Source organism: Saccostrea cucullata, unplaced genomic scaffold (assembly GCF_032062105.1).
Source record: "Saccostrea cucullata isolate Sc308-1 unplaced genomic scaffold, CSIRO_AGI_Scuc_v1 ctg5, whole genome shotgun sequence".
NCBI classification, from domain to species: domain Eukaryota; kingdom Metazoa; phylum Mollusca; class Bivalvia; order Ostreida; family Ostreidae; genus Saccostrea; species Saccostrea cuccullata.
Window position 1 is genome coordinate 478 of NW_026940631.1, and position 17587 is coordinate 18064.

Consider the following 17587-nt stretch of genomic DNA (forward strand, 5'->3'; position numbering starts at 1 on the left):
GTACAAAAGAAGAAAAAAAAAAACACAAACAAAATTGAACAAAGTAACAGAGAAAAAAAAAACCCAGAAAAAGTCATATGTAGAAAATTAAACAAAAGAGAAAAATAGAATGAACAAAATAACAAAAAGGGAAAATTACAGGGGGAGACAAAATACAAAGTAGTACCGGTTTGGGAGTACTTCTAACAAATAAAATTATATCTATATATAGATATGACAGTGTTTATATAAAACGTTTTGTTGCTGCTATAAATGTATGTACAGCTTCAAATATTTGTATATTAGTGTCAAGTCCATGGTTAGAACTACCATTTAAAAATAAATCACATTCGGGAATATTATCACAGCTTATAATATTGTGTGTTGATTGAAAGAGTACATCTCTTGGAATTGTATATTTAGGACAAACAATAAAGTAATGATAGGCATTTTCAATACAATCAGTACAATGTTCACACATTGGAGTTTCTGCTAAATGTTGATTATATAAATCTGCTTTCAGATTACTAGCATTATTCCTTATCTGGCAATGTATTTTATTATACTTTCTTTTTCCAAAATTAAAAAGTTCAATACTTTTCCTACAGAAATGAGATTTTAAAAGACTTTTGAATGAACATATTCCTGGAGCATTTTTAATATAATTTGGCAAGGTATTCCATTGTTTGACTGTAGAGGGGAGAAAACTTTCCATATACAAAATGTAGGATGTTGTTCTAATATTAGGAATTTTAAATTGAGCATTATTAGTTCTAAGATTATACGAATGACTAGATGGGCGATAAGGTTCAATCAGATTATACAGATACTGTGGAGAATAACCATTAATAATTTTATAAAATAATATTAACTTATGAATTTTTCTCCTTGTTTTTAGGAGATCCCATCCAAGTTCATCATACAATTTTGTACGAGAAGAGTTACACCTTAATCCAGTAATAATTCTACCTGCTTCAACTTGTATATCTTCTAAGAGTTTGGAATCTTTTTCAGAACAAATGTCCCACACTACATCAGAATACTCAAGCACAGGTCGAACAAAAGCAAAATATATTTTAGTGAGTGTTTTACGTGATACCTGGTATTTGAGCATTCTAAGAATGTTTAATCTTTTTGAAGCTTTTTCGTGTATTATCTGTATGTGTGATGTCCACATAGCATCTCTTTGGAAATGTAAACCTAAATGGGTATGAGAATCATTTTGAATAATAGGTGGGCCATATTCACCAAATTTAACAGGAGAATATACAATATTTTTTCTACTAAAATTTAAATTTACAGTTTTGTTAGGATTAAAATCAACAAGCCATTTCTTTGACCATTTATCAATATGTTCTAAATCATCAGTAAGTGATTGTGTAACGTAAGACCTTCTCTTGCATATCGAATCAGCTGGGAGACTTGAACTTCACATGTAAATGATAATTGTACATTGTTTCACTATTAAGGGTAGTTGACGATAGAAAAGTAAAAGTATTACAGGTATCTAAAATTCGAATTGAAGGTCACATCAAGCGACTTCTTTTTATAAAGAATGCTTGAAATAAATTCTGCTTCAAATGAATACGACAATACAGTTATTTCATTTTTACTCCTAAGACACATATTTAAAGATATCAAATTTTCTTTTCAGGAAATGAATATTATATGTGTGTTTGTCTGTTCAAATGGTGTATCGAAAACAGGGATGGGGTAATGGTAATGTGTAATGGTAATTGACTGTAATTAATTACAAATTTCAATGTAATTGAAAGTAATGTGTAATTGACCAAATTTTCAATTACAAGTAATGGTAATTTAATTAATTACTTTCCAAAAAGGCATGTAATTCACAATTACTTTTCAATTACATTCGATTACACTGGTTGTAAATAAATGAAAAATAGTCTCCTCTCCCTCAATTTCATAAACATTATTTATGAAAGGTTAATAACTTATATTTTGGACCAAAAAATTTTAATAGTAAAATTTCTTGAAAAGAACTTCCCTTTTTATGTCAAATGTTGTTTAAATACAATGCCCCTTTTCATTTAAAAAAAAATTAAATCAAATTAATCTTTGTAAAGTTTACAAATAAAATTCATATTTTGATTTTTTAATTAATTAATTAATCCATATGAAAATAAGAAGTCCAATGGCTTCTAATCCTTTTGTTGGCAATATCTTCAGCTTGTGTTGGAAGTTATTAACAGGTGCTAATTAGTGTCTTGGGGTCATATACTTATTCCTAAATAAACATTCTTCACGGTGTGTTCCCTGAATGGCTACTCGGAAAAAACAACAAGTAATTATCACACTCAATTAAGGGGCCCTCTAAGGGGTACAGGTAGACTTACATGTGTTTACCTGGATAACCAATATTTTATAAATCAGATATATGTATTCAATTTTATTTTAATTAAGTGTTTTTTTTTTATTTTCAGGAAATATACTGAATAAAAAAAAGATAAATAAAAATAAAATTAAGATTTTACAGAAATAAAATTTTTATTGTACCTTTAATTAATTTTTTTTTCACACTATTCAATAGTATTGATTGAGGATTTACTTATTATCCCCTTTTTGTGCTACATTTTCAAACTCTTTTAAATAAATCGATATAACTAATTTTTTTTTCTTAAAATAATATAGATATTTATGTATGATTAATAAAGTGTTTCTATAAAGTTTTGTCTTATTTAATTCATTTATTTATCTTTTTTAATTATCAAAACATTCTTTTAGATAATCATTAAAAAAAGTTTTTCTTTCAATTTTTATAATAAATATACAGACTCTGCATCTGAACTTCTTCACCTTGGAATAGTGATCCATAAGTTGTGATGAAACGTATGGAGATTGACTAAATAAATTGTAAATATTGTAAATATGTGTGATATGAAAGTGAAACAGTGCTATTTAATATATAATGTGAAAATAAGTGCTGCTAAACAATAGAACTTTAAGATAATTTATAGTTTTAATATGTTTTGTGCTTGTAAAATTATTTATTTAAAATAATATGTATACAAAATATTATTTCATACTAGGGCTCAAATAAAAAAAAAATGAATGAAAAATATTTAAATTTTGGTAGATTATTCATACAGGTAAGTCTACCTGTACCCCTTAGAGGGCCCCTTAATTGAGTGTGATAATTACTTGTTGTTTTTTCCAAGTAGCCATTCGGGGAATAAACCTTTTTCACACCCTTGACTTTGTCTGTTGGTGTTTTTATACATACTCTTTGACGTTAAATTGTAGTTTGGCACAGAATAAGTCAAATACCCACATTTTGAGGTAAACCTATGATGCTGAAATAAGGATATATAAAGTCAAATTAAAGCATCAAAAGTACATTAAGCATAAATTTATCGCTTGTTTATCATTTTGTTTATGGGAAAGCTTAAAAATGATTCCAAAATTTAAACACATGAATTAAGGTAAAACCATCTGTAAACTTTCTACTAGTCAATATCTACATATATGCATTTTTCTCACAAATACCCCAGTGGAAAGAATCTTCAGCATAGCAGGAAAATCTTCAAATTAATCGAAGATATATTAGGTTAGGGGACACAGTATTTGAAAAATGTATGAAGCTTTTAAAATTATATATTGTAAAAAATGTTGTAAAATAATCTGTTATAAATGTAAAGGAAAATGCATGACTATTTACTTTTATACGTGTATTCTTGAATGTAATTTGTAATTTAATTAATTACATTTGCAAAGTAATTGTAATTTAATTAATTACATTTCAAAATCCATGTAATGGTAATGGTAATTTAATTGAAGGTTTTGGGAAAGTAATTGTAATTTAATTACATGTAATTACTTTCCTATGTAATTGACCCAATCCCTGATCGAAAAGTACTGAAGATAAAATACTAGTATGCACAGTTTTGAAAACTAATTTGATGTCAATGTAAGCATGTACATGCAGTTAGATAACACTGCCATATATGACCACTCGACAGACAGCGCGTGTGTTTGGTAAATATCTAATTTAGAAATATCCGTATAAGTTGTTAGGGTGCTTAGGTAAACAATTAATTATTTATGTAGAATTTATTAGAATTTATAAATTTGAGACACCGTAAATATAGTCACAGGACAGTTTAGGAATGTAAATCATAGAAATTCAGAATCTCTTATCTCTGCTTTGGTAAAATATTAATAATAAACTTTACATAACTTGAATAGAATATTAAAGGGTTGGGAACAAATAATATTTAGTCCATATTTAAAAGAAGACTTAAATGAAGTCTATTAAATAAAAGTGGATTGAAAATATGTCAATAATAAAGCATTGAAGAAATATGGGTCAAACATTGTCCAAAAAATGTGCCATTGACATTCAACTAATTTTCGTCAATGGAAGCTACATATCTACACTAATAATGACTTTGAACACCTATCAAACAACTTGAATTAAAACATGAATCTTATAAACCGTTTAAGCCCTGAAAAGAACTATTTCATTGGTGTCTTATTTTTTTGATACAAAATTTTATTCACATAAAGTGAATGGGATCGGGCAGCAGGCAAAGCCTATTTTAGCCCTCTCCCTACAAGGTCAAGATGAACACACAATATATAGGTATGAAACTAAGTAGACAAACATAGTTAACAAAGAAATAAGAAAGAAAGAGTAGAGAGAAAAATATATACACATGTATAATTATATACAATGTAGTACCGGTTAGAAAGTGTTGGCATAAGTAACATACATGACAGTGTCTCTTAGCCTGGTTACATCTTAATTTGTTAAATTTCGAAATCTATGGCGAAGTTAAATTTTTCAAAAGCAAGTCAAACTTCAAGGTGAAGGTCAAAATTGTTGGTATCATGCAAACGAAGGTAATACTAGTAATTAGAATACAACTGAATATGAAAGCCCTAGTGCTAAGTGCTCGAAAGTATTGCCAAGGTTAAAATTTTTTTAGTGGGTCAAACTCTAAAATAAGGTGTAAAAGATATAAACTCCGGAAGGAACTGTTACAATGAGTGGACATGCAATTCCTATATAGTAAAGTATAAAAGCCGTAGCACCAACTGTATGTTCAAAAGTTATGACTAGGGTAAATAAAAGTTTGGTTTTTTTTTCTTTTCGAAAGTGACTCGGACTCGAAGATTTGTTAGTTCCCAAGTAAGGTCTTGTAGAACCAAGCAATGCACATGTAAAATGTAAAAGCCATAGCTCCACCAAATCAAAATTTAATGCCAAGGTTATTTAGGTTAAAGAATTTGCGGACAAACAGATAAATAGACAGACACAGGAACAGACCGAAAAGAAAAAAAAAGAATGTTTAAATTCTAAAAACAGGTTCAGATATCCAATATATAGCTTAAAAATGTTATATAAATCACAATTAGCATTTGTGATTGTCAAGTAGCTGTGTATACCTATTAATGTCAGGACTGTACAGCATTTGATGTCTTCTCCCTGGCCCAGCATCATGTAAAATCGTTTATCAGTTTATGATCTTTATTTTGGAAAATAACGCCACAAACGGCATATTATTTCCAAATATATAGATTGATCAATCACAGGGTTGTAAAGGGAAAAATTCAAGCTATGAAGACAAGTTTAAGTACTTCCATGTGTTTTAGGACTAAAAATATTGTTACCACTTGATGTTGCCAACACTTTTTTTTATAACATTTAATTTAAAAAACTCGAAAGCTTCATGATATATCACCCGAAAATGAAAGTTTTGCACTCACAACAAAAGAATTTACGACCTTGTCATTTGAAGTTTTGTCCTCTAAATAAATTGGGGTTTTCTTAGTCTAAAGGAAGTTGTGGTATAAAATATCAATGCAAAAGCGCAAAGGCTTCTATAGGTATGGCACGGAAATGAAAGTGTTTAAAAGTCAGAATTTTGAATTCATTACCTTGACCTTTGATCTTAAAATCAAAAGGGATCTTCCTTGGGCCAAATCGAGTTATTGTGAAAAATTTTATTGCAAAAGCTCAAAGCCTTCTCGAGAAATTGCGTGGAAACGAAAGCGTTAGAGACCGAGATAACTACGGACAGACTGAAATTTATATTCCAAACTTTCAGCGGGGGACAAAAACTAGCAAGGTAGCAAGTGTGTTCCCGCTTACTTCTTAAGAGGGAGATACTAGTAACTGTTACAGAAATTTTCTTTTATAATCAATTGATTATTAAGATTTTTATTATGTCGCCCCGAACGAAGTCGGACGACATATTGGGATTGTATGCATGTTTTTTTTGTTTTTTAAAATCCAGGCTGTTTATCGGAGATGGCTGGGACAATATTCCTGAAACTTTCCGCAAAGGATGACCACTGGTAGTAGTTGTGTTGTGTGGTTATTCAGTTTCAAAATGACTGCCGTTGCCATGGAAACCTGCAAAAAGCGTCGAAATTTCTCTTGAGAGTGTTCTCTCTGGTCCCTTGAACATTCGTCATGAAACTTTATTTTATTTTAGTGATAAGTAATTGTTGTTGTGCGATTCGCTTTTAAAATTTTCAAATAATTGATTATTGCCATGGAAACCAGGGGAAAGTGAAAATTCTATTACAAAATGATTTTGAAATCAAAGTACTGAAAGGACTGATACGAATTGATGGTTGTCCAAGCTTAGCTAACTGGGTATTGTTTTAGTCATACAAGAAATGAATGTCTTGTCCACTTCGGGGCGACATACGCTATTGCTTGCAATAGCAGACTTTCGGGGGGTTGGGGGTTGGGGGGTTCATTTAAAAAATATTTTCAAGAACGAGAATGGAAAGATAACTTTTGTAGATGGATTTTTTTTTAATTTTACTACCACAGAAAACAATGTGATATTCTGATTTAAAAGACGACGTTTCATTGTGTTTTCTAATGTGAATTAGAAAGGTATGATAGTAAGTATTATTTTTCTATATACACCTCATACATGTATATTTTTATTTATTGTAACATAAGTTATTGATCTTTCTATTTACCATATCAAATTTTCTTCAAATCATGATGAGATATAATATTTATTTCTGTAAAAGTAAGCCAAGCTACATACTTCAAACTATTTTCCATTTCAATCTAATGCTATTAATGTTTATGAAAATCAATGTTGAGAATTAAAAACATAAATTGATGAAATTTGGAGCAGAGGGATATTTCACCTTAAAAATTGAGGTTCTGTGTTACTACAGGCATTGGCACGATAAAGATCCACCACTGCTCAATGACCCTGAATGCCTCGAGTAAATTTGAAGCTCTTCACCCGTATATGAAGACGTCGAAAAATTCTAGAACGGGACTATCAATCAAATGAATCTGAACTTATTTCAACTTGAAGCATATGTTTGTAGCTTAGACTTTGCGACAATATTGCCCGATAAATGACATAAATATGCCACTAGAACACGTTCTTTTATATTTATAAAATAAAAGTCTTACACTGGTTTTCCCTTCTCCAAACGAAGTTGAACATCAGCATGATTTCTTAGGCACTAGAAATAACTCATTTCATTTGAACTAGATTAACTGTGGATAGTTGTGTTCAGCCTGTTATTGCACGGTATAGCTGTAGAATGGGTTAAATGTTTTATGCTTTAACCTTTCTCCTCAAAAGCTTTAAATCATTTTTTAAAAAATATCTTAACAGTGGTCGATTTACTTGCATTAAAATGCATGGATTCTGATAATTCAATTGTTGTTTTCAAGTATGAAGTTTTCTCTTGGAAATCAATAGATAAGTGTCATTGGTTAATATTATGGGTTAATATATATCGAAGGTCTAGGCATAAGGCAATTTGAGAAACATCGTGGACAAGAACACAACTATAAATAAAATGAATATAAATTTACAATATTTATTACTGTGCATCTGTACCAGTTGTATCAAATTAAACCGATCACAAATATGTACATTGGACATGGAATGCCATTTTTTTGACTGGTTATCATGGAGTCCTTGCACTGGAACCTGTGGCTCACAGACACGATACACAGACCGTCACATGTGCTGCTCGATACAACCGGCTACTATAGAAACTTGTCTAACCAGCTGTAATGAAAGTATAAATTTCCCGATGCACAGAACTCAATCATGCCGAATTTGTGAAAATGGTGGCGCGCTAGAACTTGCCTCTATGTCTTGTAAATGTGGTCTGCATTTTAAGGGAGATTGCTGCCAAGGTAAAAATTGCCTTTTTCTATAGATTTTTATATTTTTATTCAGGGTTATTGAATGCTTCATATCAAACCTTTCATATGATATTATTTATTATATTATTTATCGGAATAAATGAAGTATTTTTGAAATATACTATAGAACCGTATGAAGAGGTAAAAAGACAATGTTCCAATCATCTATCCTTTCGATCGTTTTCACTAAATCAAAGGTGTGAAAAGAATTAGAGCGGCTTTATATGAACATTATGCTTACAACATCATCTGTCACAACTGTACAAGGACCTATTCTTTATTTCTACGCCTGAAATTCAAAATTATGTTCGCAGTTCTCTTACTAAGGATGATTTTTTTTCAAAATCACGTTTTATTTTTATATACATTGAACATACCAGTCAAACAAAGTAAATTCTACCCTTTCTATACTGGATATTTTAAACATCATACAAAAATGCTTACAAAGCTAAGATGCATTGCCAGGTATACATTAAATAGTCTAACAAGCCCCTATCTCTTCTCCTTGCAAAATATTCAGTGCTGTAAAGGAGGAAAAAACTTCTGACCTACTGTAAGGCAACATATTCCGTCGTCAATTCAGTGTATAGATAATGGACTAACAGTGAGTATGATAAACGCCAGTCAGCAATTGGGTCAATGATAATTTACATTAGCTGACAAGGTCATTGTATCGACCATAGAACATACGAAATGGTGACTTTAAACGAGACTGCTGATATTCTTGTTACATCAACTTGTTTGTCAATAATTTACCTCGTTTTAGAAATTGTTCATACGTAGAGCATGCTCTTGCGTATCGAATCAACTGAGAGATATAACTCCGTATGCAGGTGATGAAGATATATTACTGCATAAGTAAGAAGAGTTAACGATTTTAAATCACAAATTTTCAAACATCAAAATGAACGGCTTTCCCACACTTTATGCACCCAATCCACAAAACAATTTGAAAATAAGGTTTTGATCAACTGCTTCTCTTCAATCAAAACGAAACTGGAAAGTTTTCATATCTTGCGATCATCTACAAAATACTTTGTTTAAAACGACACTAATTGTTCGCTTTCACTAGCCGCCCTGTTTTTATATTTCTATGAAGCAGAATTTACTTAAAATTGTTAACATAACAAGAAGAAGTCACTTGCTAAGGTTTTCAACTATTCACTCAGATATATCGATGACATTTTATCAATTAACAAAAGTAGCTTCCACTTATATATTGACTCATTATATCCCGTAAACTTGCAATAAGACACCACCAAGTCTGCCCCACCATGACTAGAGTCAATAAGGGCCAACCAATAACGCGAATAAATGACTTCATTTAATCCATCGTCCATTTTCCTAACCATTTTTTCGTCTCCAAACTTATTTGATACCAAAGAGCATCTGTATATAATCTACTTTAAAATCGATGCTGGCTACTTACAAATAATTCGATGTTACAATTTCAACAACCTCGCATTAAGTCCGCATTTCGAAAAACATTTTATATTTAAGAAATATAACATATCTCCGGGATAGTATTTTGGCTGATATATTTGTTAGAACTTCCTAAAAGATGATTTTAAACGAGACTGGTGATATTCTTGTTTCAGCAATGTTGGATGAGACCGTATAAACCGAGGTCTCGTGTCGCTGTAGTACGAAATAATAAGTATAATAAGCATGTCAGTGTCATTGTTATATTTTGTAGATGTGGTGACGTGTCGGGATGACCCCTGTAAGCACGGAACCTGTACCGACCAAGGGACAAGCTTTCTATGTACCTGTGACGAGAAGTACACCGGAGTGACCTGTGATTCACGTAAATATGTACTCAATTGCAAGATCTTCATGTAGTCACTCAGTTTCAGGATATTGTTAGGTCAGAATCTCGAAATCACGGTACTTTTCCAAAGCTGGTCATATAAAATATACATGTTTTCTCTCTTCTCATAATTACATATAATTTTATTGAAAAAGGAAATGTTTGATGTTGAAAAAATTTGATAACTGTCTCTTCATGAAAAGGCATTCAAAAATACAAATACAATATAAGTCAGGCTAGTGACAAATAAATTAATGTTACACCTTTATTGATGTAACAGTATTACCGGCAGTCTTGTTAACAGTAAAATTTCGCAAATGATGTTTGTAACAAAGGTGACAATGTTGCATAATACAACCCATCATGAATGGCTAACGTTTTATACAACTTGCTGAAAGGCATTTGTTGAAGCATACAGATTTGTTCCACGATGTATCTGCTTAAAAAAAAAAAAAAAAAAAAAAAAATATATATATATATATATATATATATATATATATATATATATATATATATATATATATATATATATATATATATATATATATATATATATCCAACGGCAAAAGAAAACCACATTGCCCTGCAGTCATTATGAATATAAATAAAAAAGCAGCAATTCTTGAAAATCGTAAGCTCTTACAATGTTTTCTTCATACTTCAAGTTAATTTTTTTAAGAATGATCCAGCATTAGTTTAATTTTTATGTTTTGGTAAGCACTTTAAATTGAGGCTAAGTGTTTTTATTAGCGTTGGTTCCAGAGGAAACTTCCGAGCTCCTTCTTCCGGAATGGCTTTCATATTTGGAGTACGCAGTGGTGACAATGGTGTCCCTGACAGGTATAATGGTGTTAGGGTGTCTCTGCCTCAGGTGTTGTCAGGTCCTCGGCGTCTCTGACGACGGCGACAGTGATGAAGACGACGAACAGGGACACACAGAGGATTTAGTGATTCTACAGAATCGACCCAAACCGATGGGATTCAACAGGGACAGAGAAAATATGTTTTAGATTAGATTTTAATTGTAATGATAATGATAATGAATTCTTTAATTACGATTTTTCTTCTTTTTTGTACACTATTTTGTCAATATTTTTATATGGATTCTCATATCAATGGAAAAAATCATAGTAATAAGAATGTAGTTTAATTTCGATCATGGATGAAATTCAAATATTTCTGTCTCATCTTCCTGGACGATCTAGCATATACCTTATGTATTCGTATAATAGCTCTTTCAGGTGTTTAAATACAAGTAAATAGTAATTTCTGAATATTTTTGTAATAGTTGCTTACTTGTGTGTCAGTCGCCTGTAACTTTTATTGGTTAATTCTGCATTCATTTTGCTTATTACACAGACAAACACTTAAGGATGAAGACTATTTTCTTGAATAAGGTCATAATCTTATGTCAATCACTTGTGTCTTGTACATTTTTTACGAATAAATACTAGTAGTTTGTTTTGTTTCTCTGTACTATAATATTAGGGAATATCCTGTTGTAAAAATGATTCGATTTAGTCAGTAGGTTGATATGCTATTAAATCACGAGTTATCGAGCTTTCTTTACATATGAAAGGTAGGGAGGGTTTGTTTTTGTAAGAGGTTTTTAATTCCGATTTTAAAGCTTTTAAATGTTGAATTTCTTTCATATTATTAAAAGAATATTTTTAATTGTTTTCCTTAAACCTTAAAAATATAATTTCTGTCCATATCAGAAAGTTTAGAATTGAATTAAAAGGCATGTAGTCAGCGCGCGACTGAAGATGCTATATCAAAGAGTTTTAAACATATATCGATCCTGCTGTTTGTGTCTTTGTTTATTAAAGGGGAATTGCAGTTTTGTTGATATCCAGATAATCTTTAAAATAATTAAATTAATAAAATCGAAGTTTAATATGTTTCATAACACTTAAAACTATATTTAGATATATTTTTTTTATCAATTTCTTATTATTTAAAATTTATTTAAACATTAAAGAGGTTCGTTCCTCAGCTTTTGAGCAGATTTTTGTCTTTACATGTACTTCATTTAAAAATCCTACATAATGTTTTTGTTCTTGCAATAAATCAAAAATATATTTAGAGTCTCCTCGTCAATTCTGTTCTCATATTAATAATGTACAAGACTACAAATACATGTAGTTGTGGTATTGAAAATAAGATAACGTAATAAGTAATAATATAACTACAAAGATATCCAACTTATATTCCTTCATATTTTTAATGTTACAATGTAAGTAGTGGTCAAGATTAAGCTTAATTAAAATATCTTAATTGGAAAAAAAAACCTCAAGAAAATGGTTTATTTGTAGCAATTAATGTCTTCTATTTATTCATAAGGATAAATGGTTTATCAGATTACTTTATCATTATATAATTAAATCATAAAGAATAAATAATACAGAAGTAATGTATCATTAATTTTACATAAAATAATTTTACACACACTACGATTAACATAATACTATTGCTACACAATACTTCAAACAATGAAAAATCTTTACATAAAGTTAAGTGAATACTGCAAATAGGCTTTATGCCTCTCAGTTGATTCGATAGGCAAGAACATGCTCTACGCACGAATAATGCCTTAAACGTGGTAATTTATTGACAAGTTGATGAAACGATATCAACAGTTACGTTAAAAGATTTCATAAGTTCTGTGGTTAATATAATACCTTGTCAGCAAATACAATCTATCATTATATAAGTCAAATGCTAACTGACGTTTTCGAACATATTGTTAAACCATTAATTTATACTGAATTAACGAGGGATTATTTCCCGATCATGACAAACAGAACACGGCGGATGTGACCAGTCTGTAGGGGAATCTCACTGCCCCATTGCACCTGATCCCATCTCTAATGTTTTAGAGGTCTGTGTTTGCTCTGCTCCTAAAATCTCTTAACATAAACGAATTACGAGTAGAGCCAACGCAGACCTTTAAAGAAATCTTTATTAATGATCAACCTAAAGAATTCTAATTTGTCTTCATCATAATTTTTGTTCGATCAAATCTTATGTGTAAACATTTTTTAAATCCAACATCTTTCAAATTTTTATTGATTATTCCAGCATCTTTCAATTTTAAATGTTCTTGTAAATTAGAAATCAACACTGCATTTTTACTGTTTTAAGCAAGAATTCAATATACATTACGTGTTTAAAACAAACAAAGCTGTGTATTTGAAATCTACTGGCAAGTAGCATGAGGGGAAGTCAGGGGAAGATTTTTTTTTTTACTTTTTACCATAGAAAATGTTCATAGAAAGTCCGGTCCACCCTCTCCCATCTTTTTTTTATTAAAGTATCGTTAAAAAGTAATGAAGTGTGTTTGAGTAGAATGAAGTTGGAACTTAACCCCCCCACCCCACCCCCACCCTTCACAAACAAGCACATTTTGTTTTGCTTGTAAAGTTTTTCCGATAAGTTAATTTCTTACTCTGCCTGGACCCTCACCCACTGTCAAAACGATGCTTTAAAATCATTAATGTGAGTCGACATTAATATGATAAAACTGATTTATGAATTTTAATTGTTATATAATGAAGCTCTTATATTTTTCGTTTTTTGCAGTGCATTTCAATTTATAATCTTTAAAAAAGTGTATTTCTATTTTAAAACGCCAAATTCTTTGGCCCTGCATGTTTCAGGATTATGAGGGTATTCTGTGTTCGTGACTTATAGCTTTCTATCTTAAATACCGAATCCGTGTTTGATTTCATCCTACTATGTAGCTTAAAGTTCTGTAAAAGAAAATCAATTGTCAATCGATAGATAAAGATTAAAATGAGAAATTCAATAAATAAAATACCCTGTCTTTTATCTATGCTGTTTTCGTTGTAACATTTACTTGAATGTGGATAATTAATTGATGTGAATATATAACTATATATAGGTGACAAATTGATTTCAGAATTAAGAAATGACGTAGATTTATTTCGCATTTGCTAAATGTAATGTGCAAATATATTTTTTGTTTTAAGAAAGGCTTTGAAACACTCGCTGTACATTTAAATTTTTAATAGTTTGAAATTTATAAATACAAGGGTGTGCAATGGTACTAAACTTTAAAAAGAAACGATTGTAAAGACTAACTTCAATTTCTGAACTTTTTATGCATCACCTACGTCCCAATTCAGGGGCTTCTTATCTTCTCTGATACATGTCCAACAGAGTGGTTCAGAAACCCTTGGTTTTGGAAGATGATATATATCAAAACACAAAAAGGAACGACGTATATAAACTAAATACACAAAGTTCCTGTATTAATTTATTTTTAGCTCACCTGAGCTGAAAGCTCAAGTGAGCTTTTCTGATCACATTTTGTCCGGCGTCCGTCTGTCTGTCCGTCTGTCTGTAAACTTTTCACATTTTCGACTTCTTCTCGAGAACCGCTGGGCCAATTTCAACCAAACTTGCCACAAAGTATCCTTGGGTGAAGGGGATTCAAGTTTGTTCAAATGAAGGGCCACGCCCTCATTCAAGGGGAGATAATTGGGAATTAATGAAAATTTGGTGGCATATTTTCAAAATCTTCTTCTCAAGAACCACTGTGCAAGGAAAGATGAAACTTATAGGGCAACATCCTCAGTTAGTGTAGATTCAAGTTTGTTCAAACCATTACCCCCGGGGGTAGGGCGCGGGCCAAAATGGCCGACCTAAGTTTTACGTAGAAATATATAGGAAAATTCTTTAAAGATCTTCTTCTCAAGAATGACAAAGCCATAATTCATCATATATATATGGAAGCATGCTCAGGTAGTGTAGTTTCAAGTTTGTTCACATCATGACCCCCCCCCCCCCCCGGGGTAGGGCGGGGCCAAAATGGCCGACCAAAGTTTTACATAGAAATATATAGGAAAATTCTTTAAAAATCATTTTCTAAAAAATAGCAAATCCATGATTGGTCATGGGACTACTTTTGGATTTAAACTTTACAATAAAAAGCCATTTTCTACTGTTTCCTACCCTTAGTGCTCAGGTGAGCGATGTGGCCCATGCGCCTCTTGCTTTCATTTGCTAGGGTGTTTCTCTGTCTGGGAAAATGAATCCGAAAACTTGTTTTATGCACGAGACATTTATAAGTAAAACAAAGAAAATACATGTATTAACAGATCATTAAATTTGAAATATGATTGGTACTATGCTTTTCATTTTCTGAGAAAAAACGTAAGAAATGTAAAATAAACGTTGTTTTGGTGGCAAAGAAAAGACTTAAAAGGGTTAAATATGCTTTATAAAAATGTCTTATAAACGTGTGAAGAAGCTTCAGATCAATATCATATCGTTTTTGGTTTTTGGTGTTAAATGAAAATTTAAGTTTAAGTTAAATGCTGACTGACGTTTTTTTTCAAACTAATTGTTAGGAAAGTATTTACACACTGAATTGTAACGGATTTTCCCGTTATTTCCCAATCATATGACAAGGAGCACTCGGCGGGTGTGACCGGTCGACGGGGATGCTCTTTCCTCCAAGGGAGCTGATCCCTATAAATATTTGAGTTTGAATATTGTTAAATGATCATATTTTATTTATTTATACACACAAATACATATATTATAATTAATAATCAATTTTTTTTAATTTTTGGAAAAAAAGTTTCATAGCCCATTTAGCAAATTTAAAAAAAAGTAATTCAGAGAGACAACAATAAACATCATATGGGAAACATGACGTATATTGAAAGATACTTTTCATTTATATGTTATGTAATGGTTTTAGTTTATTTATTTTCTTATATATATTCAAACACTCAAATAATAAACTGATTATAATTGTTCGTCGGCTTTAATCGAACTGAAGTGACTTACATGACAGTTTGAGTTGTCTTTCGAAGGTTTTTGCTTAAACAGAAGAAACTGTTTTCAAACTTCACTCATAATGGTTTTTCTCTCTCTCTTTTAGATTTTCTTTATTAAATATTTTAGAAAAAATGTTCACATTTAATATTTCTTAATAACACAATATTGTGAAATTTTCAAAAAGAAGAAAATGAAGCTAGTTTTAACTCTTTTATTTGGTGAATTTTTATTAATATCTTTAAAGAGTATCCGTCATGTTTGTAAACTCTTGTGAATATTTTTTATCGTCATTTACTTGTGGATAAATGTTATAGAATATTGAAGCTCTGTTGTATTTTACAGTGTGTTGGTCTGCGTCATTTCAATATTCATTGTCATAATTTGATAATGTAGAAATTAACAAGTTCTTCACTTTGTATTTTAAAATTGGACTATGAGAAAAAAAAAGAGTGCACCTACTCTTTTTCTTTATCAGAGATAAATTTTCTGTTACATAATTTACATAAATCCCCTGATTAAAAACTCACTTTTAAAATTCCACTTTGAAAGACAATTTAACTTTGATTCTAAGAGGGCCTTTATAGTTCAAACGCCCATACCGTGTAATTAGAATAGACATTGCCACACAGTGTCTCACTACCTTCTGGGACATTGATCCATTACAAAAAATCAAACGATCCCTCTTATTTTTAACTCTTTTCCAGGTGTATGCAAGGGATCTTTTAAAACTAACTAGTCCCTTGTTTGAGTATTGCTTATCTTTAGTCTGATGTTCTTAATTATGACTCAAAGTACACTGTATATCAATAAACAGGTCCAAAATTTAGATATCTGTATTTTTGCACAAAGAAAATATCTACAAAAATAATCAATTTTATTATATTTTCCAGTGATGATATTTTAAAAAGACACAACATGTCCGTCATATTAAAGTCATTATTTAAAAAAAAAATAGCTTTGAATAATAATTAAAAGTCCGGTAATCTAATTATTTAAAAAAAAAAAAAAAAGAACTTTATTAATCTAACTAAAGAAACAGAAAATCGGCAATACTTCTAAATAGAATTTTGAAAAAGGAGTACTCAGAAGTTAAAACATATATGAAATACATGTATATGAAATAACAAACAATATTCAAGCTCAAAAAACTATTAAACAGTACAAATTAGGTGCAGAACAGAAACGGACCACTAAACCATCAGCGATGGGACCAGGTACCATGGATGAGTGAGAATTCTCTGCCACACCCTACCTGTGCTCCTTGTCCTGGCCAGGAGATGATATAAACCCCTTTCTCTCAGTTGATTCGATACGCAATAGCATGCTCTACGTATGAACAATTTCTTAAACGAGGTAAATTACTGCCAAAACAAGCTTAAGTTGATGAAGCAAAAATATCAAATCCCGTTTAAAGTCATACTTTCGTTAGTTCTATGGTCGATTCAATGACCTTATCAGTAAATACAATTTATCATTGAGTCAAATGCTGACTGACGTTTTTCATACTGATTGATAGGCCATTATTTACACACTGAATTGACAGAATTTCCGATCATGTCAAGGAACACACAGCGGATGTAACCGATTGGCAGGGGGATGTTCTATCATCCATGGTGCCTGATCCCAACTCTGATGTTTTGGAGGTCCGTGTTTGCTCTGCTCCTATTTTGTATTGTTTTATCAACTTTTGAGCTTGAGTACTGTTCGTTGTCTCTATATATTTCATTATTTCAATTTTAAAGACAGGAAAATAGATGAGAGATTTCAACGTCCATCTGATAATCAAATGGAAAAGAGCAAATATTGCAGTGTGTGTCATG

General features: G+C 30.9%; 1 protein-coding gene across 1 annotated transcript; it reads left to right on the forward strand.

The window, feature by feature from the left end:
- Positions 1-9842: 9842 nt before the first annotated feature.
- On the forward strand, positions 9843-10966 carry LOC134255764 (uncharacterized; the record flags this gene model as incomplete). The annotated part of the gene is made up of 2 exons (XM_062738283.1): positions 9843-9953; positions 10707-10966. Coding segments are annotated over 2 exons (371 nt in total), but the record flags the coding sequence as incomplete, so codon positions are not given.
- Between the last annotated feature and the right edge of the window lie 6621 nt (positions 10967-17587).